At 45.6% G+C, this 27378-nt stretch overlaps 1 protein-coding gene across 2 annotated transcripts in view; it reads left to right on the top strand.

The window, feature by feature from the left end:
• Nucleotides 1-27378, top strand: part of ELP4 (elongator acetyltransferase complex subunit 4) — a 389970-nt gene that overhangs the window by 201556 nt on the left and 161036 nt on the right. For both annotated transcript variants that reach the window (XM_056526644.1, XM_056526645.1), the window contains exon 8: nt 819-927. In XM_056526644.1, coding sequence (XP_056382619.1) covers nt 819-927 — 109 coding nt within the window. The remainder of the gene's footprint in view (nt 1-818; nt 928-27378) is intronic.

Genomic DNA, 27378 nt, shown 5'->3' with positions numbered 1-27378 from the left:
GGAGGACCGGGATAGGAGGTCGAGATAGGAGGACGGGAATGGAGGTCGAGATAGGAGGACAGGAAAGGAGGTCGAGATATGAGGACCGGAAAGGAGGATGGGATAGGAGGTCGGGATATGATGACGAGATAGGAGGTCAGGATATGACAACAATATATGAGGATGGGATATGAAGTCAAAAGCTTTCTCCTTGGTTTATTTTCCTCCCCAACAAGGATTAGGAAGGAAAAACCGGGCAACGCCGGGTACTCAGCTAGTGTGTGTGTGTGTGTGTGTATATATTTATATATATATATAGGGGAATATGCAAAGCAGCTCATTACACAACCTTTTATATGTGTGTATATATATATATATATACACATTTATTTATATATATATATATATATATATATATATATATATATATATATATATAAATAAAATAAATACACTTTATTTTCCTCATACTTTATATAAAAAAATGTGGTTTGCATTCTTTTGCTGGATGACATTTGTAGCCAAGTGTTTTACTGAAACAAATGGCTTATGAACATTTTTGTTGTACAATGCATGTTGTACAACAAGCAGTGTTTGTTTTTGTTTAATTGTTATTTTTCAGCAATGTAATAGAGTTTTTAAAAGGATTGGAAGCTTACAAATGTCTCCCCCTCTTTTTTCACGTTGCGGTCTACACTTCCACACGTAGCCTCAGATTGTGTGTTTTATAGACTAGATTTATTTCTAGCTATTTCTCTGCTCATTGATAAGACCCAGATTTATCCAACAAACACTAATTACATCCTCCTCTCTGTCTACTTTGTTTGCTTGTTTTACAGAATAAAGCAATTATTGCACGTGTGAGAAACTTGTCAGATACGGTAGTTGGCCTTGAATCATTTATCGGCTCAGAGAGGGAATCCAATCCATTATACAAAGACTATCATGGTGAGTTCAGTTGTCTACAGAAATGTGGAACGGCTAATGTGCTTCTATAGAGTACATTCATGCCACCTTCATTGCCCTTTTTTTACTTTTTAGGCAAGTGTCTGGGGTATCCTTGGACAGAGGCAATTGCCAAACTTGAATTCCTAAGCATCTGTTAGCTGTATTTGCAGCTAAGAGTAGCAGACACTGTCAGATAGTTGGTAGACTATATATAAGCAAACTCTACCCTAATGCAAATGGTGGTTTCCAAACATATATAATTACCTTCATTTAACCCCTTAAGGACCAAGCCTATTTTTTAAAGAATGGTGCCAGAAAGTTAAACAGATTTGTAAATGACTTCTAATAAAAAACCTTAATCCTTTTAGTGCTTTTTAGCAGCTGTATGCTACAGAGGAAATTCTTTACTTTTTGAATTTCTTTTTTGTGTTGTCCACAGTGCTCTCTCTGCTGACACCTCTGTCCGTTTCAGGAACTGTCCAGAGCAGCATAGGTTTGTAATGGGGATTTTCTCCTGCTCTGGACAGTTCCTGATACGGGCATCAGGTGCCAGCAGAGAGCACTGTGGACAACACAAAAAAGAAATTAAAAAAATAAAAATTTTCCTCTGTAGCATACAGCTGCTAAAAAGTATTGAAAGGATTAAGATTTTTTAATAGAAGTAATTTACAAATCTGTTTAACTTCCTGGCACCAGTTCATAAAAAAAAAAAAAAAAAGTTTTCCACCGGAGTACCCCTTTAACCCCTTAAGGACGCAGGACGTAAATGTACGTCCTGGTGCGGTGGTACTTAACGCACCAGGACGTACATTTACGTCCTGTGCATAACCGCGGGCATCGGAGCGATGCCCGTGTCATGCGTGGCTGATCCCGGCTGCTGATCGCAGCCAGGGACCCGCCGGCAATGGCCGCCATTAACCCCTCAGGTGCCGGGATCAATACAGATCCCGGCATCTGCGGCATCCCGGCATCATTTGAATGAATGATCGGATCGCCCGCAGCGCTGCTGCGGGGATCCGATCATTCAGTACGCCGCATGGAGGTCCCCTCTCCTTCCTCCGTCCGGCTCCCGGCGTCTCCTGCTCTGGTCTGTGATCGAGCAGACCAGAGCAGAAGATAGCCGATAACACTGATCTGTTCTATGTCCTATACATAGAACAGATCAGTATTAGCAATCATGGTATTGCTATGAATAGTCCCCTATGGGGACTATTCAAGTGTAAAAAAAAATGTAAAAGTAAGAAAAAAGTGAAAAATCCCCTCCCCCAATAAAAAAGTAAAACGTCCGTTTTTTCCTATTTTACCCCCAAAAAGCGTTAAAAAATTTTTTTATAGACATATTTGGTATCGCCGCGTGCGGAAATGTCCGAACTATTAAAATAAAATGTTAATGATCCCGTACGGTGAACTGCGTGAAGGAAAAAAAAAAGTCCAAAATTCCTACTTTTTTAATACATTTTATAAAAAAAAAATTATAAAAAATTTATTAAAAGTTTTTTATATGCAAATGTGGTATAAAAAAAAAATACAGATCATGGCGAAAAAATGAGCCCCCATGCCGTCGCTTATACGGAAAAATAAAAAAGTTAGAGATCATCAAAATAAAGGGATTATAAACATACTAATTTGGTTAAAAAGTTTGTGATTTTTTTTTTAAGCGCAACAATAATAGAAAAGTATGTAATAATGGGTATCATTTTAATCGTATTGACCCTCAGAATAAATAACACGTCATTTTTACCATAAATTGTACGGCGTGAAAACGAAACCTTCCAAAATTAGCAAAATTGCGTTTTTCGTTTTAATTTCCCCACAAAAATAGTGTTTTTTGGTTGCGCCATACATTTTATGATCTAATGAGTTATGTCATTACAAAGGACAACTGGTCGCGCAAAAAACAAGCCCTCATACTAGTCTGTGGATGAAAATATAAAAGAGTTATGATTTTTAGAAGGCGAGGAGGAAAAAATGAAAACGTAAAAATTAAATTGTCTGAGTCCTTAAGGCCAAAATGGGCTAAGGACCAGAGCATTTTTCACAAATCTGACCACTGTCACTTTAAGAATTAATAACTCTGGGATGCTTTAACTTATAAATTTGATTCCGAGAGAGTTTTTTCCGTGACATATATTTTATGTTAGTCGTAAATTTTTTGTCGATACTTGCATCATTTCTTGGTGAAAAATTCCCAAATTTCATGAAAAATGTTTACATTGTTTTTTACATTGGATTTTTGTAACTTTGAAGCTCTCTGCTTGTAAGAAAAAATGGACATTCCAAATAAATTATATATTCATTCACATATACAATATGTCTACTTTATGTTTGCATCATAAAGTTGACATGTTTTAACTTTTTGAAGACATTAGAAAATTTCTAAATCAGAATTATTTAGGGACCAGTTCAGTTTTGAAGTTAATTTGTGTTAGAAATAACCCATAATGGATCCCAATATGAAAACTGCACTGCGCAAAGTATTCAAAATGGCATTCAGAAAGTTTAGTCCTTTAGGTGTTTCACAGGAATAGCAGCAAAGTGGAGAAGAAAATTAAACATCTTCATTTATTTTATTTTTTATGTTTTTTTTACACTAACATGTTCTTGTACACTCTCTTTTTTTTTTTTTTCAAGGAGTAATTTCTCTTGAGTAAGGAAATACCTCATATGTGGATGTAAAGTGCTCTGCCAGAGCACTTCAGGGCTCAGAAGGGAAGGAGCCACAATGGGATTTTGGAGAGCGCATTTTGCTGAAATGGTTTTTGGGGGGCATGTTGCATTTAGGAAGCCCCCATTGTGCCAGAACAGCAAGCAAAAAAAAAAACTGGCCTACTATTTGGGAAACTACACCCCTCAAGCAACATAATAATGGGTATAGTGAGCCTTAACACCACACAGGTAATTCATAAGTTTTTGCTAAAGTTGGATGGGGAAAATGAAAATTTTGATTTCTCTATCGGCTCCATTGGGGGACACAGACCTTGGGTATATGCTGCTGTCACTAGGAGGCTTGACACTATGGTAACCAGAAAAGTCGGCCCCTCCCAGCAGGGTATACCCGCCTACAGGCCCCTGAGCTAATCAATTTTAGCTCAGTGTCTGTAGGAGGCAGACGCTGGTCCAGGGTTCCCCAGACCTGGTCTTATTTTTTATTTTCCAGATTAGGGATGTTTAGATTCTTCTCTCCCTTTTCTTTTCTTGTTTTCAGGTGGGGACTCAGGAACATAGCGTTCACTATTTCCCCATTTGCGATTGAAGGGGCGCAGACATCGTGGAGGTACTGTCAACCCCTTCTCGCCAGCAGTCAGCGCCTGGGGTTGTACCTCACGGGTCCGGGTCCCCTATCTCCCTGCTCCTCTCGCTGTTTCAGCCCGGCATGGTGCAGGTGACTAAAGCTGACTGAAGACTTCATTAGGTAAGTTCTTCTGACTAAGGTGAGTATGTTCCCTCCCCTTTTTCTTTCAGGTCTTTGGGACTTTCATCCTCTGGAGACCCCCTATTTGAGCCCACTCCTCTTTATTGTATACTGGGCAACCCCCTATCAACTACTGGGGCTGTGTGAGGATCACTTTTAAGTCAGTGGTGTAGGACTATGCTTCCTTTTTCCCCACCTCTCCCTCTCTCTCTGCGTCTGTACCTCAGCAGCTGACATTTTACTTTCACTTTACGGCGGCCGCGCGCTCTCCCGCAGCTCACCCAGGCCCACAAACACGTGCCGGCTCCGAGCACAGTTCTGCCTTCAGCCTGTCGGTAGCTGCGGGCTGCCGGCGGCGTTTCCCACGCTCTCTTCCCTCATGCGCGCAGAGGTGACGGATAGACGCCATTATCACCCGGGCATATTTTCTTCCTCGGGCATTTGCTGGGTATTAGCCCCGCCCACCCGCGGCTGGCGGAAATCGTGCCTAATGAGGTGCGGGCGCAAACAAGACTCCTTTTCTCTGCCAATCAGCGCTGTGTGTGGGCAGAGGTGCTCCTTAGGGCCAATGAGAGGCAGCTTAGTCTAGTCCGGCCCTTGTCTTCTCATTGGTCCTGCATTCCTCCTGTCTCTTTCTCTCTCCCCCTTAGCTGAGACCGGAGTTCTCCTCACAGCAACTGCCTTGCTGGGGACACAGACGCTGGGTGAGGCTGTTTAATTTTTGCTATATCCGAGCCCAGAACTGTCCCTCCCTCTAGACTGCTAACCGGGGACCTTGTCACCTATTATACTTGCAAGGGCTGCAATACTAAAATGTCTGGTTCTGCTGAACCCACTTGTTCTGCCTTCACCAATGCACCCCCTGACCCTCCTGGTATTTCTACTCAAGATTCCCCTCCACACACTGTGGGTTCCGCTATCCCTCTCCCAGTCTATTTCCGATTTAGCTCAGGTCTCCCGTTCTGTGTTGACTGCCTTCAACATCCCTTAAACGCAACTCTTCTAAGGGACGCTCGCGGGTCGCAGCTCTGGCTCTCCAGATCTGTGCACCAGGTCAGTGTCATCCTCATCCAAGACTGCCTCCACCCGTTCCCACTCTCCTGAAGAACTGGACAATGAGGTTTCTGGTTCTGCCTCTGAGTCGGAGGACCGAACATGGTTCCGGCCATAAGGGACACCTTTCATCTGGAGGACCCAGGAACTTCGGATGTAGCTCCAGAAGTTTCCTTTCACGTTCCCGACCTGCACCTAATGTTTTCAGCTCTCATGCTGAATTTGAAGCCTTGCTTGAGTCTGCCTGAAAACATCCTGACAAGAAGTTTCAAGAAACGAAGAAGGTTCAAGCGCAGTTTCCCTTCGCTAGGGACCTTATTGCTCCGTGAACCTCTCCTCCAACGGTGGATCCACCTGTCTCCCGCCTGACAAAAGCAACTACTCTGCCATTGGCAGGTGCAGCTTCCTTCAAAGACCTGGCGGACAAGAAGGTAGAGACTGGCGAAATTCGCCTTTGAAGCAGCGGGCTCTTCCTTGCTTCCTGCTTTTGCTTCTGCCTGGGTGTCAAAAGCTCTTTCAGTCTGGGATTCTCAACTCTGCCAGGGTATTCTTTCCGAATCCCTCGCAGAGGAATTGGCTGATTTAGCTCTCCAACTCTGTGTATCTGTGTACTGCCTCTATGCAGTTGGCCCGTTGTGCGGCTTTTGCCACATGTAACCTGGTCGCTCTTCATTGTTCTATGTGGCTCAAGGCCTGGAATGCAGATGCCACTTCTAAGAAATCTCTGACGGAGCTTCCTTATACTGGTTCTCGATTGTTTGGTAATTAGATCATCTCAGAGGCGACGGGTGGTAAAAGTTCCTTGTTACCTCAAAATTAGGCTCGCAGCACTACTTCCCATCGAAAGTCTACCTCCATTTGGTCCTTTCGGGTGTACGGTTCCAGTAGGACGTCCAGACCGGTGTCCTTGTGGGACAAGAATTCTCCCTCCTTCCAAACCCGTCCCTCTTGGAAATTGGATAACCGTTCCGGTCGTTTTGCGGCCAAAGCGGGCAATCGCAAGCCTACCTCTTCCTGAAGGGACTCCCCCCACCCACAGATTTTTCTCGGTGGGAGGTCATCTGTTTCTCTTCTGGGACATTTGGTCCACTCACATGCAGGACTCCTGGGTCAGGGATGTGGTATCCAACGGATATCGGATGAAGTTTGCCTCCCTTCAAAGGGACCCCTTTTTTTGTTCCCGTAACCCCGATCCCCCTCACTGGCTCGGGCCTTTCGGGGCACGCTCCAGTCCCTTCTCATTCAGGGAGTAATTGTCCCGATTCCTCCAGAGGAGCGTTTTTTAGGTTTTTATTCCAACCTCTTCGTGGTCCCCAAGAAAGGGGGTTCCGTTCGCCCGATCCTGGACTTGAAACGCCTCAACAAACATCATCTCCTCCATCATTTCCGCATGGAGACTCTGTTCGATCGTGTCGTCCATGGATCAAGGAGAGTTTCTTTCCTCAGTGGACATTCGGGACACCTACCTCCACATTCCAATTTTTCCAGGACATCAGTGGTATCTCTGTTTGGAATTCTGGAAGGCATTTTCAGTTTCTGGCCGTTCCCTTAGGTCTGGCCACTGCTCCAAGGGGCTTCGCCAAGGTCCTGGCACCTGTGATCGCCCTCTTACGGTCAAGGGGTGTCTCAGTGATTCCGTACTCGGACGATCTGATCAAGGCCCCAACCAGGACCCAGAATCTGTAGAGTCGCCGTCTCACCCTTCAAGCCTTGTCCCGTTTCGGTTGGATGGTCAATCAGGACAAGTCTAACCTAACTCCCACTCAGTCTCTAATTCTCCTAGGACTCCAGTTCGACACTGCGTCCGCCCAGATTCGGCTTCTGCCGGACAAGCGGCTGACTCTTTTGTCAGGAGTTCGGATGCTCCAGAACCCTTCTCCAGTGTCCATTTGCTTCTGCATGGAGGTTCTGGGTCGGATGGTGGTGGCCATGGAGGCCGTTCCATTTGCCCAGTTCCCCTACCGTCCTCTTCAACTTGCGCTTCTATCCCGGTGGGACAGATCTCCGTTATCCCTCGATCGCAGGATCATTCTTCCTCTGAGGTCTCACCAGTCCCTTCTGTGGTGGCTTCATTCCCCCCTTTTACAGGGACGCTCCTTTCTGCCCCTCCGTTGGCAAGTCATCACAACGGATTCCAGTCTTTTGGGGTGGGGAGGTGTCTTCAGGGACTGGACAGTCCAAAGCCTTTGGTCCCCCCAAGCAACCCTCCTCCCCATCAACATATTGGAACTGAGGGCAATCTATCTTTGTCTGTGCCATTGGGAGACCCTTCTTCGGGACAGTCCTGTTCGTGTCCAGTCGGACAACTCCATTGCGTTGGCGTATATCAATTGCCCGGGCGGCACTCGCAGCTCAGCGGGGATGGCTGAGATGTCCAAGATTCTTCTCTGGGTGGAGTTCAGAGTGCCGGCCATCTCAGCAATCCACATTCTGGGAGTGAACAACTGGGAAGCAGACTTTCTCAGCCAATCCTCCGCCAACCCCAGCGAATTGTCTCTTCATCCGGAGGTGTTTGCAGAGATCTGCAACCTCTGGGGCACTCCAGACGTGGATTTATTTGCATCCCGCCCCACAACCACAAGGTTCCTTACTTCATGGCAAAGTCCCGGGATCCCTGGGCACTGGATGCGGATGCCCTGGTGATTCCTTGGTCGCCCTTTGCCCTACCTCATCTTTTCCCTCCTCTTCCTCTCCTTCCCAAGGTCCTGAGGAAGCTCAAAGCAGAGGGCGTTCCCGCCATTCTTGTGGCTCCAGATTGGCCCAGGAGAGCGTGGTACACAGACGTAGTCAGACTTCTGGACGACTTTCCTCTGTGCCTCCCTCTTCGTCCAGACCTTCTCTCTCAAGGTCCCCTTTGCCACCCCAATTTACTGTCGCTGAATTTGACATTGTAGCGGTTGAGACCGCGGTTCTGAGGGCCTGGGGTTTCTCTCCCCAGGTGATTCGCACTATGCTCAGGGCGCGCAAGCTCTCCTCTGTGAAGATTTACCACCGTACCTGCCGGTCTTATTTTCGTGGGAATCCCACTCCTGTTCTCCTGTTACGTTCTCTCTCCCTTGACTTCTTTCCTTTTTACAGTCGGGGCTAGAACAACAGTTGGCTCTCAGTTCCCTTAAAGGTCAGGTTTCGTCCCTTTCCATTCTTTTTCAACGTCCTCTCGCGTCCGATCCCCATATCCAGATTTTTCTTCAGGGAGTGGCACACGTGACCCCTCCTTACAGGTCCCCTACACCATCTTGGGACTTGAATTTAGTTCTTGGTGTCCTGCAGGGTACTCCCTTCGAACCTCTCAGGGACATTCCTCTTCACCTCCTTTCCTGGAAGTTAGCGTTCCTTATTGCTATTACCTCTATTAGGAGAGTTTCAGAGGTGGCATCTCTCGCCTGCCATTCTCCCTTCCTGATCGTACACCAGGACAAAGTTGTTTTCTGTCTTGTTCCGTCCTCCTTACCAAAGGTTGTTTCTGTTTTTCATCTCAATGAGGACATCTTCCTTTTGTCCGGCTCCATCTCATCCCAAGGAACGTTTGCTCCACAAACTGGATGTGGTGAAGACTGTGTGGACCTATCTCTCAGTCACTTCTTCTTTTTGAGAATGTGACTCCTTTTTTGTTCTTACGGAAGGTCGCCGTAAAGGACAACCTGCTTCTAAGGCTACCATTTCTCGATGGATTCGATCTTCTATTTCGGAAGCTTACCGCTGCAAGGGGAAGACCCCACCCTTCAGGGTTTCTGCTCATTCCACTCGTTCTGTCGGGGCATCCTGGGCTCTCCGCAACAAGGCTTTGGCCTTGCAGGTTTGTAGAGCGGCCACCTGGTCGTCTTTGCACACCTTCACGAGGTTCTACCAGGTTCATACCTTTACATCTGCTGATGCTAGTCTGGGCCGTAAGGTGTTGCAGGTTGTGGTGGTCCAGCCTTTCGCCTGACTGGTTTTCCTTTGCCCACTCTAGGGACTGCTTTGGTCTGTGTCCCCCAATGGAGCCGATAGAGAGAAGGACATTTTTATGCTTACCGTAAAATCTCTTTCTTGGAGGATCCATTGGGGGGGGACACCACGCCCTTATTTTCTCTGGTTTTCCTGGTTCGGTTACCTGTCCGAGGGTGTGTTCCGTTAATTTTTGTTCTCTGGTTTACTCGGACAGTTCGTGTTTTTTTCTGACCTGTCGGTCCTCTCCTACTGCTCTGGGACTAAAACTGATTAGCTTAGGTGCCTGTAGGTAGGTATACCCTGCTGGGAGGGGGCCGACTTTTCTTGTTACCATAGTATTAAGCCTCCTAGTGACAGCAGCATATGCCCATGGTCTGTGTCCCCCAATGCATCATCCGAGAAAGAAATTTTACGGTAAGCATTAAAATCTCCTTTTTTTTTTCCTCAAAAATTTTTCATTTTCACAAGGGGTAATAGACGAAAAAGCCCCCCAAAATTTGTAACACCATTTCTTCTGAGTAAGGAAATACTAAATATGTGGATTTAAAGTGCTCTTAAGGCTCACTGCAGGGCTCAGAAGAGAAGGAGCACCATTGGGCTTTTAGAGAGAGAATTTGGTTGGAATGGAAGTTGGGGGCCATGTGCGTGCACAAGGCCACTGTGCTACCAGAACAGTGGACCCCTTACATGTTACCCTATTTCGTAAGTTACACCCATCACAGAATGTAAAAGGGGTGCAGTGATCATTTATACCCCACTGGCATTTGACAAATCTTTGGAACAGTGGGCTGTGTAAATGAAAAATTAAATTTTTCATTTACACGGACCACTGTTCAAAAAATCTGTCAGACACCTGTGGTGTAAATGCTCCCCACAGGTGTGAGGGTGTAGTTTCCAAAATGGGGTCACATATGAGGGGGTTCACTATTCTGGCACCATGGGGGCTTTGTAAAAGCACATTGCCTACAATTCCAGACAAATTCTCTCTCCAAAAGCCCAATGATGCTCCTTTTCTTCTGAGCCCTGTAGTGTGCCCGCAGAGCACTTAACATCTACATATGGGTTATTTCCTTACTCCAAAGAAATGGTGTTTTTCTCATATTACCCCTTGTGAAAATGAAAACACCAGCATTTTAGTGGAATTTTTTTTTTCATTTTCATTTCCAACTTTAATGAAAACTTGTCAAACACCTGTGGGGTTTTAGGGCTCACTATACCCCTTGTTACGTTCCGTGAGGGGTGTAGTTTCTAAAATGGGGTCACATGTGTTTTTTTTGTTTGTTTGTTTGTTTGTCAACTACCAGCCACCCCTGTGCAAATCACCAATTTAAGCTTCAAATGTACATGGTGCGCTCTCACTCCTGAGCCATGTTGTGCGCCCGCAGATCACTTTGCGTCCACATATGGGGTATTTCCGTACTCAGGAGAAATTGCATTACAAATTTTGGGGGTCTTTTTTTCCTTTTGTGAAAATGAAAAGTATGGGGCAACACCGGCATGTTAGTGAGAAAAAGCCCCCCAAAATTTGTAACGCAATTTCTCCCGAGTAGCGCAAATACCCCACATGTGGCCCTAAACCGTAGCCTTGAAATACGACAGGGCTCCAAAGTGAGAGAGCATCATGCGCATTTGAGGCCTAAATTAGGGATTTGCATAGGGACGAACGCGGATGCAAGCATTACACTTTCCTTCGATACCAAAATACCTATGACAGTGTTTCCCAAACAGGGGGCCTCCAGCTGTTGCTAAACTTCCAGCATGCCTACACAGTGAGTAGGCTGTCCGGCAATACTGGAAGTTGTTTTGTTTTTTTTTCAACAGCTGGAGGCTCCTTTTAGAAACACTGCGGTACAAGAATTTTATTTTTCATTTTTACTGGGGGTGGGGGGACTGTGTAAGGGTGTGTGTATATGTAATGTTTTACTTTTTATTTTGTTAGAGTGCAGTATAATGTTTTTAGGGTACATTCACATGGGCGGGGGTTTACATTGAATTTCCCGCTGGGAGTTTGAGCTGCAGTGGAAAATTTGACGTATCCCAAACTTGCAGCAGGAAACTCACTGTAAACCCCTGCCCGTGTGAATGTACCCTGCACATTCACGTGGGGGGGGGGGGTTAAACCTCCAGCTCTTGCAAAACTACCACTCCAAGCATGCACTGACAGACCATGCATGATGGGAGTTGTAGTTATGCAACAGCTGGAGGCACACTGGTTGCAAAACATGGAGTTTGTTACTTAACTGTTGCAAAGCTACAACTCCTAGCATGTACGGTCTTTCAGTGCATGCTGGGAGTTGTATTTTTGCAACAGCTGGAGGCACATTGGTTGCAAAACACTGAGTTGGATAACAAACTGTGTTTCACAACCAGTTTGCCTTCAGCTGTTGTAAAACTACAACTCTCAGCATGCATTGACAACAGGGGAGCATACTGGGAGTTGTAGTTATGCAACAGCTGGAGGGACACAACTACAACTCTCAGCATGCCCTTCGGCTATCCGTGCATGCTGTAAGTTGTACTTATTCAACAGCTGGAAGCACACTTTGTCATAGAAAATATGGGCCTCCAGCTGTTGCATAACTACAACCCCCATCATGCACAGACTATCAAAGGGCATTCTGGGAGTTGCATTCTGACCTCCAGCTGTTGCATAACTACAACTTTCAGCATGCCCTTTGGCTGTGCATGCTGGGAGTTGTTGCTAAGCAACAGCAGGAGGCGAACAGCCTTCACCTCCTGCTGTATCCTGCCGCCTGCTCCGCCACCACTGCTGCTGCCACTCCTGCCAGTCCAGTCTGCCGCCGCCGCTCCTAAGGGGACCCCTGCCAGTCTACCAAAAGGTAGGAATGCTCGCCGCCCGATCACCGCCCAGCAGGTTAGTTATTGGTCAATCACATGATTGTGAGGTGGCACCCATCCACCTCACTCCTGCTGGGTAAGGGTGATTGGGGCTGTCTCAGACAGCCCCAATCACCATTTTTTTCCGGGTCACGGGAGACCCGATTGACCCAGAATCACCGCAAATTGCCGGTCTGAATTGACCCCCTCCAGGACTTTGCACGGGATGCTTGCTGAACGATTTCAGCAGGCATCCCGTTCTGTTCACCGTCTGGTTACCGGCGGTGAAATGTTCAGGGCGTACAGATCCTTAAAGGGGTTGTGCGCTGCCCTGCCTTTCGGAGCTCCGCTCGCACTGTCCGGAAGTTCATTACTCCGAACACTGTGTGCGGGCTTCCGCGTGACGTCACGCCCGAGCGGTCCCAGGACGCAAAGGCGTATCTTGTACGGGTTAAAGAGTTACTCCGGTGGAAACTTTATATATGTGAAAATATATATAGATATTTTTTTTTAAATCAACTGGTGTTAGAAAGTTAAACAGATTTGTAAATTACTACTATTAAAAACTCTTAATCCTTCCAGCATTTATCAGCTGCTGTATGCACCACAGGAAGTTGAGTAGTTATTTTCATTCTGACCACAGTGCTCTCTGCTGGCACCTCTGTCTGTGTCAGGAACTGTCCAGAGCAGGAGAGGTTTGTTATGGGGATTTGTTCCTATTCTGGCCAGTTCCTGACATGGACAGAGGTGTCAGCAGAGAGCACTGTGGTCAGACTGAAAAGACTCAAACACAATTAATCCCAAGGGGGGGTCAGGAACCACAATTTTGAAAAAAAACTAAAACCCAGGGCCAAAGCTATACTGCCAACCCTAATGTGGGGAGCTATACTGCACCTAATGTGGGGGAACTATACTGCCAAGCTAATGTGTATTCTGATTTAATTGCTGTGCTGGCACTTTGAGGGGAAAAAAGTTGGCGTGCATTATGGTTCGGGCACTCGGGCTCAGAAAGGTTCGCCATCACTGTCCTATAACTTCCTAGTTTTTACGTATACGCAGTTGTATGAGGGCTCATTTTTTTTGCGGTGTGATCTGTAGTTTTTATCGGTACCACTTTTACATATATGTAACTTTTTAATTGCTTTTTATTAAGTTTTTTTGGGAATGTGATGTGACAAGCAAATGTTTTGGCCTTTATTTATTTTGTTTACGCTTACACTGTTCACCATACAGGATATTTAACATTATATTTTCATAGATTGGACATTAACCCCTTCCCGACCTATGACATACCTGTACGTCATGGGTGGCAAGGTGTTCCCGACCCATGACATACAGGTACGTCATGGACATTACAGCCGCTACTCGCGGCATCCCGCAGCGCCCGGAAAGATGGTGGCTATCACTGATAGCCAGCCATCTTACCGTGCGACCACGGGGGGTTTCGTCCCCCACCCCCCCCCCAGCGATCGCTGCTATCAGCTGGTCAAATCTGACTAGCTGATAGCAGCGTTTCGCTATGAAAATACTTAGCAGCGCGGTGTGTGAGTCCCGATCACGGGGATCGGGACACACACCGCTCTGCTAAGTGTCCCTGTCCCGTCCCCCGGCGTCACTTACCCGTCGGAGCGGTGTCCCGAGCGGTCCCGGCTTCCTCCGTGCGGTCCCGGCGTCCTCCAGGCGGTCCTGGCTGCGCTGCGTCCCGGAGGTGAGTTTCCGGCAGCAGTGCAGCATCTTCATTGGCAGCAGTGAGATCGCCGTAAAGCGATCTCACTGCTGCCTCTGAGAGTTTCAAAACTGCAACTCCCAGCATGCCCAGACAGCCTTTGGCTTTCTGGGCATGCTGGGAGTTGTAGTTTTGCAACATCTGGAGGTCCACAGTTTGGAGACCACTGTATAATGGTCTCCAATCTGTGCTCTTCCAGATGTTGCAAAACTACAAATCTCAGCATGCTCAGTCTGTCCAGGCATGCTGGGAGTTGTAGTTCTCTAACATCTGGAAGAGCACAGATTGGAGACCATTATACAGTGGTCTCCAAACTGTGGACCTCCAGATGTTGCAAAACTACAACTCCCAGCATGCCCAGACTGCCCAAGCATGCTGGAAGTTGTAGTTTGGCAACATCTGATCCTTCAGATATTGCCGAACTACAACTTCCAGCATGCCTTGGCAGTCTGGGCATGCTGGGAGTTGTAGTTTTGCAACATCTGGAGGCACACTAGTTGGGAAACATTGTCCGTTTCCTACCTCAGTGCCTCCAGCTGTTGCAATTGTTGCAAAACTATAACTCCCAGCATGCACTGACAGACCATGCATGCTGGGAGTTGTAGTTTTGCAACAGCTGGAGGCACACTGGTTTGGAAACACTAAGTTTGGTTGCAAAACACTTGAAAGTTTATTACTTAACTTAGTGTTTCCAAACCAGTGTTCCTCCAGCTGTTGCAAAACTACAACTCCCAGCATGCACGGACAGCCAAAGGGCATGCTCGGAGTTTGCAACAGCTGGATGTTTGCCCCCTCCCCCCAATGTGAATGTACAGGGTACACTCACATGGGCGGAGGTTTACAGTGAGTGCTGCAAGTTTGAGATGGCGCAAATTTTGCGCTGCAGCTCAAACTTCCAGCGGCAAACTGGCTGTGAACCTCTGCCCATGTGACTGTACCCTAAAAACACTACACTACACTGACACTAACCTAAAATAAAAAGTAAAAAACACTACATATACACATACCCCTACACAGCCCCCCTCCCCCCAAAAAATGAAAAACGTCTGGTACGCTACTGTTTCCAAAACGGAGCCTCCAGCTGTTGCAAAATAATAACTCCCAGTATTGCCGGACAGCCATTGACTGTCCAGGCATGCTGGGAGTTTTGCAACAGCTGGAGGCACCCTGTTTGGGAATCACTGGCGTAGAATACCCCTATGTCCACCCCTATGCAAATCCCTAATTCAGGCCTCAAATGCGCATGGCGCTCTCTCACTTTGGAGCCCTGTCGTATTTCAGGGCAACAGTTTTGGGACACATATGGGGTATCGCCGTACTCGGGAGAAATTGCCTTACAAATTTTGGGGGGCTTTTTCTTCTTTAACCCCTTATGAAAAGGTGAAGTTGGGGTCTACACCAGCATGTTAGTGTAAAAAAATTAATTTTTTACACTGACATGCTGGTGTTGCCCTATACTTTTCATTTTCACAAGAGGTAAAAGGGAAAAAAGACCCTCTAAATTTGTAACGCAATTTCTCCTGAGTACGGAGATACCCCATATGTGGGCGCAAAGTGCTCTGAGGGCGCACAACAAGGCCCAGAAGGGAGAGTGCACCATGTACATTTGAGGCGATTTGCACAGGGGTGGCTGATTGTTACAGCAGTTCTGACAAACGCAAAACAATAAATATCCATATGTGACCCCATTTTGGAAACTACACCCCTCACGGAATGTAATAAGGGGTGCAGTGAGCATTTACACCCCACTGGTGTATGACAGATTTTTGGAACAGTGGTCTGTGAAAATGAAAAATAAAATTTTTGATTTGCACAGTCCACCGTTTCAAATATCTGTCAAACGCCAGTGGGGTGTAAATACTCACTGCACCCCTTATTACATTCCATGAGGGGTATAGTTTCCAAAATGGGGTCACATGTGGGGGGGTCCACTGTTCTGGCACCATAGGGGCTTCCTAAATGGGACATGCCCCCCAAAAACCCTTTCAGAAAAACTCACTCTCCAAAATCCCATTGTCGCTCCTTCCCTTCTGAGCCCTCTACTGCGCCCACCGAACATTTTACATACGCATATGAGGTATTTCCTTACTCGAGAGAAATTGGGTTACAAATTTTAGGGTGATTTCTCTCCTTTTACCCCTTGTAAAAATTAAAAAATTGGGTCTACAAGAAAATGCGAGTGTAAAAAATGAAGATTTAGAATTTTCTCCTTCACTTTGCTGCTATTCCTGTGAAACACCTAAAGGGTTAAAACACTTACTGAATGTCATTTTGAATACTTTGGGGGGTGCAGTTTTTATAATGGGGTCATTTATGGGGTATTTCTAATATGAAGATCCTTAAAATCCACTTCCAACCTAAACTGGGCCCTGAAAAATTACGATTTTGAAAATCTTGAGAAAAATTGGAAAATTGCTGCGGAACTTTGAAGCCCTCTGATGTCTTCCAAAAGTAAAAACTTGTCAATTTTTTAATGCAAACACAAAGTAGACATATTGTATATGTGAATCAATATGTAATTTATTTGGAATATCCATTTTCCTTTCAAGCAGAGACTTTCAAAGTTAGAAAAATGCTAAATTTTCAAAATTTTCATGAAATTTTTAGATTTTTTACCAAGAAAGGATACAAATATCAGTGAAATTTTACCGATAAAATAAAGTAGAATATGTCACGAAAAAACAATCTCGGAATCAGAATGATAAGTAAAAGCATTCCAAAGTTATTAATGTTTAAAGTGACAGTGGTCAGATTTTCAAAAAATGCCCAGGTCATGAAGGTGAAAATGGGCTGGGTCATGAAGGGGTTAAAGCATGCAGCGATACCACATATGTTTGTTACATTTAATGCTTTATGTGGGAAAAAGGAATGTTTTAAATTTTTATTGGGGGAGGGGCTTTTTCAAATTTTTTACCCTTTTAAGAGACTATTTATAGTTCTCATTTGAATGCTAATACTCTTCAGTGCTATGCATAGGCATAGCACTGATCAGTATTATCGGCAATCTTCTTCTTTGGTCTGCTCGATGTCAGACCAGAGGAGAAGACCCCGGGAGGATGTAAATTTAGGTCCTGGTGCGTTAAGTACCAACGCATCAGTACATACAAATACGTCCATTGTACTTAAGGGGGTAAATGCCAAGGAGGCCGACCCAAGCTGCTTAAGTGCCACATCCTGGCACAATTCCTCACTTGCCCTTAACTTCCCAGTCACTCTTTGATTAAAGCGTTACTGTCATTAGTAAGAACATAAAAAAAATGCTTAAATCAGGGTAGTAATGTGCTCTAAGACCTGTATGCATAATACTATGCATGTGTTCATATGTAAAATACCTTTTGATCTATATATTTCTGTAATGAGTCTTTCTGATTTCCTCTCAGAAGCTGGGGGCGTTTCCCCCTGCAGTATGATCTGCTTCTCTGCTCCCCTCTCCCCTGTCATGAGGTCTGCACAAACCTTTTTACACTTGTACAGGTTTCTGTCTAAATGCATGGTCTATATAACTATAATGCAGCCATGCATGCTCTATATAATAGTTTAGCACCTTGTATTGCTTGTCACTGTGCATGTGAATGAAGAGGCTGCAAGCTGTCTGCATCTCACAGGTATTCTCCTCACACACAGTTTAAAGCTGGATTATACACTGTACTGAGTGAGCAGAGGAGAGAGAAAACCACACCCCCACACTCCTTCCCTTCAGAATTTCGGTCCCTTTCTTCATTGTCAGGACCAAAGAGCCCTGGATACCAGGGTTTGTTATCAAAATTTCAAAAGACAGAGACCCCTAGTGCTCATGTTTTTAAACATATATTTCACATCTTTAGCAATCACATTTTTTACTGAAGTATATTAGGAAAATGCTTAGTTTATAAGGAAGTATTAAATGGAAAAAAGTTGTTTCTAAAGACAGTAACGCTTTAACAGATATGGCCAGGCTGTGGCACTTGAAAAAAAAAAAAAAAAAACTTTATTCTGCATAATTGACACTTGGAAATGACACTTAAGAAATGGAAAGGAGATTTTGTATGCTTGTAAACCACCATCAGCTTTAGGAGAGGTACAGTTGGCCCTTATACTTTATCAGCTATTCAGCTGTTGGCCAAAGACAATTCAGCTGATTCAGTATCCTACATATCCTATAAATAGGTTTGAAGTAACCGTTTTCTTCCTTCTGAAGGAAAGCTAAGTTGCATAATTTCTCTCATTGAGCATTGCCTATATGTCTGCATACACCAGCTGGGCCTTTTCAATGAAAAACAGTTATCTCCCCATGTTTACTAAATTATGATTGACAATAACTGAGTAATGTAAAGAAAATGGTTCCGCAATGTCCAACGTTTTGGTCAATCTCTAGACCTTGCTCCGGGGCCTTGGAAAATAAATATAGATGTATACCAGTAAGTATCATGTTACATGACACTACCTTGTATGCAGATGTGCCAACACACTTCTGCAGTAATAAAAACATTAGTCCTTTATTGAATGTCCATGAAGTCAATCACAGCCATTATAGCAGCAAGATAACATATGCAAAGACAGGATGAACTGACGTGTTTTGGCTAGTGAATGGCCTTATTCATGATTACAAACCTAGATTGCTATGTTGGGGAATAAATACACTCCTCAATCTGATGGCTCCACTCCTTGTGAAATTAAAATATAATTAATTACAACTAAAGCTAAGTTCACACAACCTTTGTGTTCCGACCTGATCTGGGTCCGTTTGACTATTTTTTTTTTCTACATAGACAGACCCTAAACGGGTTGGGGCACAGCTGACATTGCAAGGTCCCAACGGATCCCATTGATTTAATGGGGTCTGTCTGGTGTTTTAGGGCAGTTGAGCGGAAAAAAAAGACCAGACATTCTCCCAACGAACTGAGGAAATTGATGATAGTATGTTGTATGCATTAGGGAAATTATTGCTGTTATTAGAATATGTTTAGATGTTAGAACTAGAGATGAGCGAACTTACAGTAAATTCGATTAGTCACGAACTTCTCGGCTCGGCGATTGCTGACTTTTCCTGCATAAATTAGTTCAGCTTTCCGGTGCTCTGGTGGGCTGGAAAAGGTGTATACAGTCCTAGGAAAGAGTCTCCTAGGACTGTATCCACCTTTTCCAGCCCACGGGAGCACCTGAAAGCTGAACTAATTTATGCAGGAAAAGTCATCAACTGCCGAGCCGAGAAGTTCGTGACGAATCGAATTTACTGTAAGTTCGCTCATCTCTAGTTAGAACAAGCAACTGCCCAAGAAATTACACTCCCTATGGGCTGCTTGCTGGTACTTTTTAGCTGAACATAGGTGCTACTTGTGGCATCTTTTATTCTCAGAGTAGTATGAGCAGAATGTTCTGTTGGGGATCACTACAGCCCCAACACTTAATTTAGTCACAGAATACTAGCTGCCATAAACATCCCGGTCTTCTATTTGTCATTGCCGGTTTTCATTTTATGCCTATCCTAGTGATAGGCCATCTATGTCTTATTGGTGGGGTGCCTGTTGGGAAAGATGTCCTGTGACGGATGTGCTGTACAAAGTGAAAGTAGCCAGAAACATGCAGCTCTGTGCATTGTGTAGTGGCCGTGCTTGGTTACTGCGGCTTAGCTCCCATTACAGTGAATGGGACATGAGCTGTAGTAACCTTATACAGACATTACACAATGGACAGAGGCGTGTGCTTCTGGCTCCCTTCACTGCGTACATCCGGACATAGCAACTCTGCCGAGCAGCTGATTGTCATGGGTGTCTATTCTAAGGATAAGTCATCCATCCCACCCCCTCCCAAGGACATAGATGTACATAATGTTTAGAACACCAGGGTGCCTGCACAGAGATCTGGGGGGTCCCAGAGGCCGGAACCCCGCGATCAGACATCATATCCCTTTTCATTTGGATAGCCGATAAGATGTCTAGGGGCAGAGTACCCCTTTAAATGGGAGGCTGTGTCAAGGGAAATATTTACATTTTTTAGTGCCTGGTTTCATTTGTTTTAAATCTAATAAACTCAACTTTTAGGGTTTATAATATGATAATAATATTGGGGTGTCAGATGACTAAGTGATAGCTTGCTGGTGCCTGAAAAACTGCAAGCCCCATGAATGGAGTTCTACTATAATAACCAACATGGTTTCTAGAATAAATCCTGTCCACGTTCCCTGCTTGTTAATCTCTAGAAATGTCCCTCCTCCCCTTCAGTAAAGTGCATTAAAGCATCAAAAGGGGAACACGGAATTTCCTTGCATGTTGTCAAGTCAGATTAGCAAGGCACATCTCAAGCAGATGTACATCTCAATAGGCAGGCTTTGGGGAATTCATAGGCAGAAGAGGCTTGGCAGTCATCTGACCAGCCAGTCGAAGTTGTCATGAAATCAATAGTTTTAAACTGGGAAGATCTGTAGTCAGAGATTGGGGAAAGCATTTAATATAGCTGCTCATACTCAATTATTTATAGATTTACTAAAAGAAAAATTCAAGCCAGGGAGAGAAGAAGACGGTGGATGCTGAGGTGTTGGGTCTCCTGCTCCTATGTGCTCTTTGCTGACTATATTGATCAAAAATAGAAATAACTTCAGTTGACCATATGTGTAATGATTACTTATCCTAACCATATAACAATTCTTGTATTCCCTATTATAGAGTTGTATGTTTCAGACCAAAATACATAAATAAATAAGTAAATAATTTAAAGAGGTTCTTAAGAACTACAAAATTGAGGGTCTTCTTACAATAGGATTCAAGGGGATCTTACTCTCAGCGCCCCACTGATTAGCTGACTGAATAGGCTACAGTGCTCCAGCCTCATTCCGTTCATTGTTTAACAGCCACAGCTCTTTACCTGTACAGAACAACTCAGTCTTATTTACATGAATACTGCAGTTCTTCAACCAGCTGATTGACAGGAGTTTCCTTAGTTGGACCCCCATTGATCTGATTAGAGATGAGCGAATCGAAGTTGACTAGCCCAAATTCGTTACAAATTTCATGAAAAATTTGATTTGCAATGAATACGAATATCGCCACGATTCTATCGCGCGAATGGCTTCATTAAACTCCATTTTACAGCGTTCCAGGCTATTGGAGACCTAAGATGGCGGATCCACATGTGAGTACATGGGGCAGGGGATTATGGAAGGGCGGGAATGAAGGTAGGCGGGCTGAACCTGAATCACATGTGAGATGCAGCCTATCAGTGTTCACTGACCCCTGTGATTTAACAGCCCTATATAATCGGCGGCCATCTTTCCTCTGGTCATTTCTCCTATGCACGAGATAGGGAAAGGAAGTGACTGCACGTCTGTGTGCTGATTGCATACAACGGCGTTATACAGCATATATGCAGCGGTGACATCAGCATTAGGGAAAGACACAGGGCACAGTGTTGCTGCAGTTCTGACCGAGAACGATTCTAGCAAAACCTCGTATTCTCCTTACTCCATATAGCAGGCATAGAGGTGCTGCATAGCAGTCACCTGCGTCATAGATCTCACAGCTGTTTTACCTGTATGGAGCATCTAATCTCCTCTTTTTTCAGCCCAATTGAGTTTTTTCTGTTGCTCCACAAATCTGATTCTCACAATTGTGTGACAGAGTGCAATTTAGGGTTTAATCCCTGTAAAAAAAAAAAAATTTGGTGGTGCAGCCCAGTTGGGTCCTGCTGCTGTTCAGAAATAAGTCATATTAGTGTGGACTTTAGTGCCTTTTTACCATTTTTCACCTGTTACTCTGTCTCTGTGCTAAATTCAGTGTTATATACACGTGATACACCTGTCGGTGAATGAAAGAAAAGAAAAAGGTTTTCCTGCGTACAAATACGCTTAACAGTGGCCTTATCATTGCAAAGGGCCTAAATACAAGCAAGTAGCGTACCATATACTACCTTTTTTTCTGTCTCTGTGCTAAATTCAGTGTTATACCACACGTTATACACCTGCCGGTGTATTAAAGAAAAAAAAAAGTTTTTCCTGCGTACAAATACGCTTAACAGTGGCCTTATCATTGCAAAGGGCATACATACAACCAAGTAGTGTACGTAGTCTATTTAGTAGCTGTATTTCTGTCTCTGTGCTAAATTCAGTGCTATTCCACACATTAGTATACACCGGCTGGTGTATACAATAAATACACTTAACAGTGCGCTCATCATTACAAAGGGCATACATACAATCAAGTAGTTTACTATTTACTACCTGTTATTCTGTCTCTGGGCTAAATTCAGTGCTATTCCACACATTAGTATACACCTGCTGGTGTATTTTAAAAAAAAAGTGTTTTTTCTGTTCAGAAATACGCATACCAGTGCGCTCATCATTGCAAAGGGCATACATACAACAAAGGAGTGTACTATTTAGTAACTGTTATTCTGTCTAGGGCCTATATACTTTGAAAGGACAGCCGTAAGTAATCGCCTGCTGCTGTTCTATGCCCTCATAAACGCACTAAGTATGTCAGGCAGGGAAGTGCCAGGATGTGCACAGAGAAGGGGCAGAGGCCTACATACGTCAGGCAGAGTTGGCAGCAGGAGTCGCAGCAATAGGCCTGAGCTCCCGTTAACACCCAGCGGTCGTGTCGTTTACCCATCTCTCCTCGTCAATTGGTTTGCATACTCATCCCCTTCATCAAAAGCGACATCTGACAACCCCAGTCAAGAGTCGGTGGGTTCCTCAGACGCAACCCTCAGTTGGCATGGCCCGGGAGCAGTCCCTGTAATCCCATTGCCTTTGTCCTATGCTGTTCTCTCTCCCAAAGAAGTATCTCATGCTTTGGGTTCAGCTCCACTATTTAGTGAGGACGATGTAATAGAGGACAGTCAGCAGCTAATGGGCAGCCAAGAATGTGAGGAGACATGCGTCGCTTGCTCCGCAAGGCGGGCAAGTAGTGATGCGGAGAGTGACGTGGGAGGCGGTGTTTCAATTGTTCAGGGTCCTGAGGCAGACACTGTTGTGGAACACGAGGTCCTAGGACATCATTGACGTGCACACATCTTTTGATGATGATGAAGCCGGGTGCAGAAGCCGAGGCTTCATCATCATCAGAAGAAGAGATTTTCTCTTTGTCTATGAGGCAGCAAGGCGGTAGCATGGTTGGCAATCAGCGTGGTGGTGGCAGTAGTGGAAATTCAGGAGCCAAACGTGCCAGGGGGAGACCACCTGTTCCGCGGCAAGCTACCATTCAGGGAGGTAGTGGAACAGGGGTTCCTGGAGACGGCGCCGATAGCAGTGAAATAGTGCGGACTGCGGGTGGGAAAATCAGCTACTCTGCGGTGTGGTTGTTCTTCATAAAGAATCCGGAGGACCTTAGCGTAGTCACATGCAAAATTTGTCGGCAGAAAGTGAAGCTTGGCCAGGGTCCCAATCTCGGCACCACAGCCCTGCGTCAACACATGATTCGCCACCATAAAGCAACCTGGGATAACCATGGCTCCGATGTAGTGGTCCAGCCTGCCGCATCACACAGTGGCCATCCGCTCCCTCCGTCATCCAGCCAAGGCTCCACCACCTCAGCCGAAGGGGGCATTGCGTCAAACCCACCTTCTTGCGCTCCTGCTTCTTCCGCTCGTAGTCAGCCATTCCGCCAACAATCGATGGGCGAAGCCATGTCCAAGAGACAACAGTATGCGCCCATTCATCTAACGGAGCAGAAGTTGAATGTGCTCCTTTCCAAGTTGCTGGTGTTGCAGTCCCTCCCTTTCCAACTGGTGGACTCTGCAGCTTTCAGGGAATTGATGGCTTGTGCCGAGCCGAGGGGGAGAGTCCCAAGCCTCATTTCTTTGCGAAGAAGGCAGTACCAGCCCTGCATAAGTTTGTACAAGAGAAGGTGGGCCAGTCCTTGAGCCTGTCGGTGTGTTCAAAAGTGCATGGCAGCGCCGACGTGTGGAGCTGTAACTATGGGCAGGGACAATACATGTCTTTTATGGCCCACTGGGTAAATGTTGTTCCTGCACAGCCGCAACTTGGACAGGTCACAGCGCTTCCTCCTCCACGCTCTGGCTCCCAGGCAGTTGGTCCTTTTACAGTGTGCGCCTCCTCCTCCCCCGTGTCCTCGGCCTCCACTGCACGTCCAAATCTCGGTGACCCTTCATCGTACCACGTGTGTAGGGCACAGCGGTGTCAAGCCGTCCTTCACATGGTTTGCCTTGGTGAACAGAGTCACACAGGGGTGGAACTGCTAAAGTTCATTAGGGAAGAAATCTGAGTATGGCTTACTCCACGAAATCTGGAAATGGGAACCATTGTGACCGACAATGGGAAGAACATTGTGGCCGTGCTGCAACAAGGAAGTGTGAACCATTCGCCCTGCATGGCACACGTGTTGAATCTGGTTGTCAAGAAGTTCATCAAGTCGTCACCCCATTTGCAAGACGTCCTGACAATGGCAAGGAAACTGTGCATGCACTTTAGCCACTCATACACTGCCAAGCACACTTTGCTTGAGCTGCAGCGTCAGAACGGTATCCCACAAAATAGTCTAATTTGTGATGTTGCCACACGTTGGAATTCCACCCTCCATATGTTGGACAGACTATACGAACAAAGAAAAGCCATCACATATTTTTTGATGATACAAGCAGATAGGAGTACTCCCCTGTGTAACTTCAATGTGAACGAGTGGCAGCTCATACGTGACACCTGCCGTTTGCTGAGGCCCTTTGAGGAAGCCACATTTTTTGTTAGTTGCTCGAATTACGTCATGAACGACGTAATTCCACTCCTACATTTACTCCCAAAAATTATTGAAAACATGGCTGGTCACGACAATGGAGACGTTGCGCCTACATCAGAAGGCTACATGAGTCCTGTGGGGGATGAACTGGAGAAGGATGATGAGGGGCAGAGCGGAGCACAGTTTACAGTGGATGAGATGGCCGCTGTTTCTGGTCATTGGACAGGAGAGGAGGAGCAGGAGCAGCCAGAGGAGCTGGAGGGTTATTACGAGGGAAGCGAGACAGAGTACCCAGACACACCGTGGCAGTATGCAGTGGAGATGGAGGCAGGTAGTCCCAGCGAGTCACTGTCACAAATGGCACTGACCTTCCACTGCCATGGCTGCTGGGGAGGGGAGGGGTGGCAGGAGCAGTACCGGCTCAATCAGCAGCAGCCTGAGTCTACAGTCGCTGATGAGTAGCTTCCTTCAGCCGCATAGTGAAGCTACTCATCAGCAGCAGGTGGACATGGAGCAGGACCTGAACCAGCAGGTGGTGGCTTACCTCGACATGACCCTGCCAACAACCGTTGAAGATCCGCTGGACTTCTGGGCAGCCAAACTCTATTTATGGCCGCAACTAGCGGAGTTTGCCCTGGAAAAGCTGTCCTGCCCGGCCAGTAGTGTGCCATCAGAGCGGGTGTTTAGTGCGGCCGGGGCCATAGTCACCCCAAGACGAACTCGTCTGTCCACTAAAAATGTGGAGAGACTAATGTTTGTCAAGATGAATCAGGGATGGATCAGCCAGGATTTCCAGCCACCAATGACAGATGGGTCTGAGTAGATTGACCATGCTCCTACAACAAAATTTTCTCTATTGTGGTTGGTTATGAAACCCTCTGGGGCAGACCTGGGCATTGTACGGCCCGCTTGCCACATACGGCCCTTTGATTGGCTCTGACCGGCCCTCGCTGATTGGGGGACAACTATGTTGCCTAATCTTGGGGACAAGTATGTTCCTAATCTGGGGGACATCTATGCTGCCTACTCTGGGGGACAAGTATGCTCCTAATGTGGGGGACATCTATGCTGCCTAATCTGGGTGACATCTATGCTGCCTAATCTGGGGGACAACTATGCTCCTAATCTGGGGGACATCTATGCTGCCTAATCTGGGTGACAACTATGCTGCCTAATCTTGGGGACAAGTATACTCCTAATCTGGGGGACATCTATGCTGCCTACTCTGGGGGACAAGTATGCTCCTAATGTGGGGGACATCTATGCTGCCTAATCTGGGTGACATCTATGCTGCCTAATCTGGGGGACAACTATGCTCCTAATCTGGGGGACATCTATGCTGCCTAATCTGGGTGACATCTATGCTGCCTAATATGGGGGACAAGTATGCTCCTAATCTGGGGGACAAGTATGCTCCTAATCTGGGGGACATCTATGCTGCCTAATCTGGGGGACAACTATGCTCCTTATCTGGGGGACAACTATGCTCCTTATCTGGGGGACAACTATGCTCCTAATCTGGGGGACATGTATGCTGCCTAATCTGGGTGACATCTATGCTGCCTAATCTGGGGGACAACTATGCTCCTAATATGGGGAAAACTGATGCTTCTGGCCTTGGGCCTATAATTTTTTGAATTTTAGCAGTAGCTAAATACATGCTTAATGCAAATGTCAACATTGATCTTTAAATGTAAGGGGTTATGAAACCCTCTTGGGTACTGCGAATGACTGCTCCAGACTCATTCTGTTTAGCAGTAGCTAAATACATGCTTAATGCAAATTTCAACAATGATCATTAAATTCTCGGCGCTCTGCCAGGGCCTTCTCCTACCCCGCCTGGGCCGATCCGAGGACCTCACTAACCAACTCACTAACTCATCCAATCGCTTATAGCGACGGGCGGTGTGTACAAAGGGCATGGACTTAATCAACGCCAGCTTATGACCCTCACTTACTGGTAATTCCTCGTTTTAAGGTTAAATCCCTATCACAAACTGGTTTCAGCGTGCAACACGCACGTGTCCTTGAAAGATAGAGACACGCTAATCCGTTCAGTGGAGCGCTAGTGCGGCCCAGGACATCTGAGGCCATAACACACCTGTTATTGCTCGATCTCGCAATTGATCGGGCAAGGTAAGGGGTTATTATAGCCTCTTGGGTACTGCTGAGGCCTACTCCTGACTGCTCCTGGTGCAATTTATGGGGTAATTAAACACTCTTTGGTAGTGTTATTGTTAAATTTACTGATAATTTTATCAGTAATAAAATAGAATTTTGCAGAATGCTAACCGTTACACAACGGAACGCTTGTTGCGTGTGATTTTTTTTAATGAAAAAAAAATATATATATATGGAGAGGGATTAACTGCATAATCATTTTTGGCGATTAGAATCCTTTTGTGATCTGATCTTTTGGAGACAGATGCGCTTACACACATGTAATAATTTTTTTAACCAAATTTCAAACATTGTGTGGTTTATTATTTTTGAGAATAATGTCTTTTGGTGGTCCACCAACCTGCATTATAGAGTCTTCTGAACTGCTGTATATGCGCTTGTTTTTAAAAAACAGGTATTTTGTCAGACAATTTCAATAAACTTTTGCGTTTTTTTGGGGGTGGATTGTGAAGCCCGGGTGTGTACTCGTGTATCAGCCAACTCCAGGCTGTGTCTTTCAGGCAGTCTATGGGTTCCTGATCCCGCAGAGGTGGGGCCTGGGTCTGGGAATTGAACATTTTTGGATTGCGGGTGCTACAAAAAAAGATGGACACACCCAATCCGTTCAGTGGAGCGCGCCTGCGGCCCCGGACATCTGAGGGCATAAC

Source organism: Hyla sarda, chromosome 6 (genome assembly GCF_029499605.1).
Source record: "Hyla sarda isolate aHylSar1 chromosome 6, aHylSar1.hap1, whole genome shotgun sequence".
NCBI lineage: Eukaryota > Metazoa > Chordata > Amphibia > Anura > Hylidae > Hyla > Hyla sarda.
This window is presented reverse-complemented; position numbering and strand designations above follow the sequence as displayed.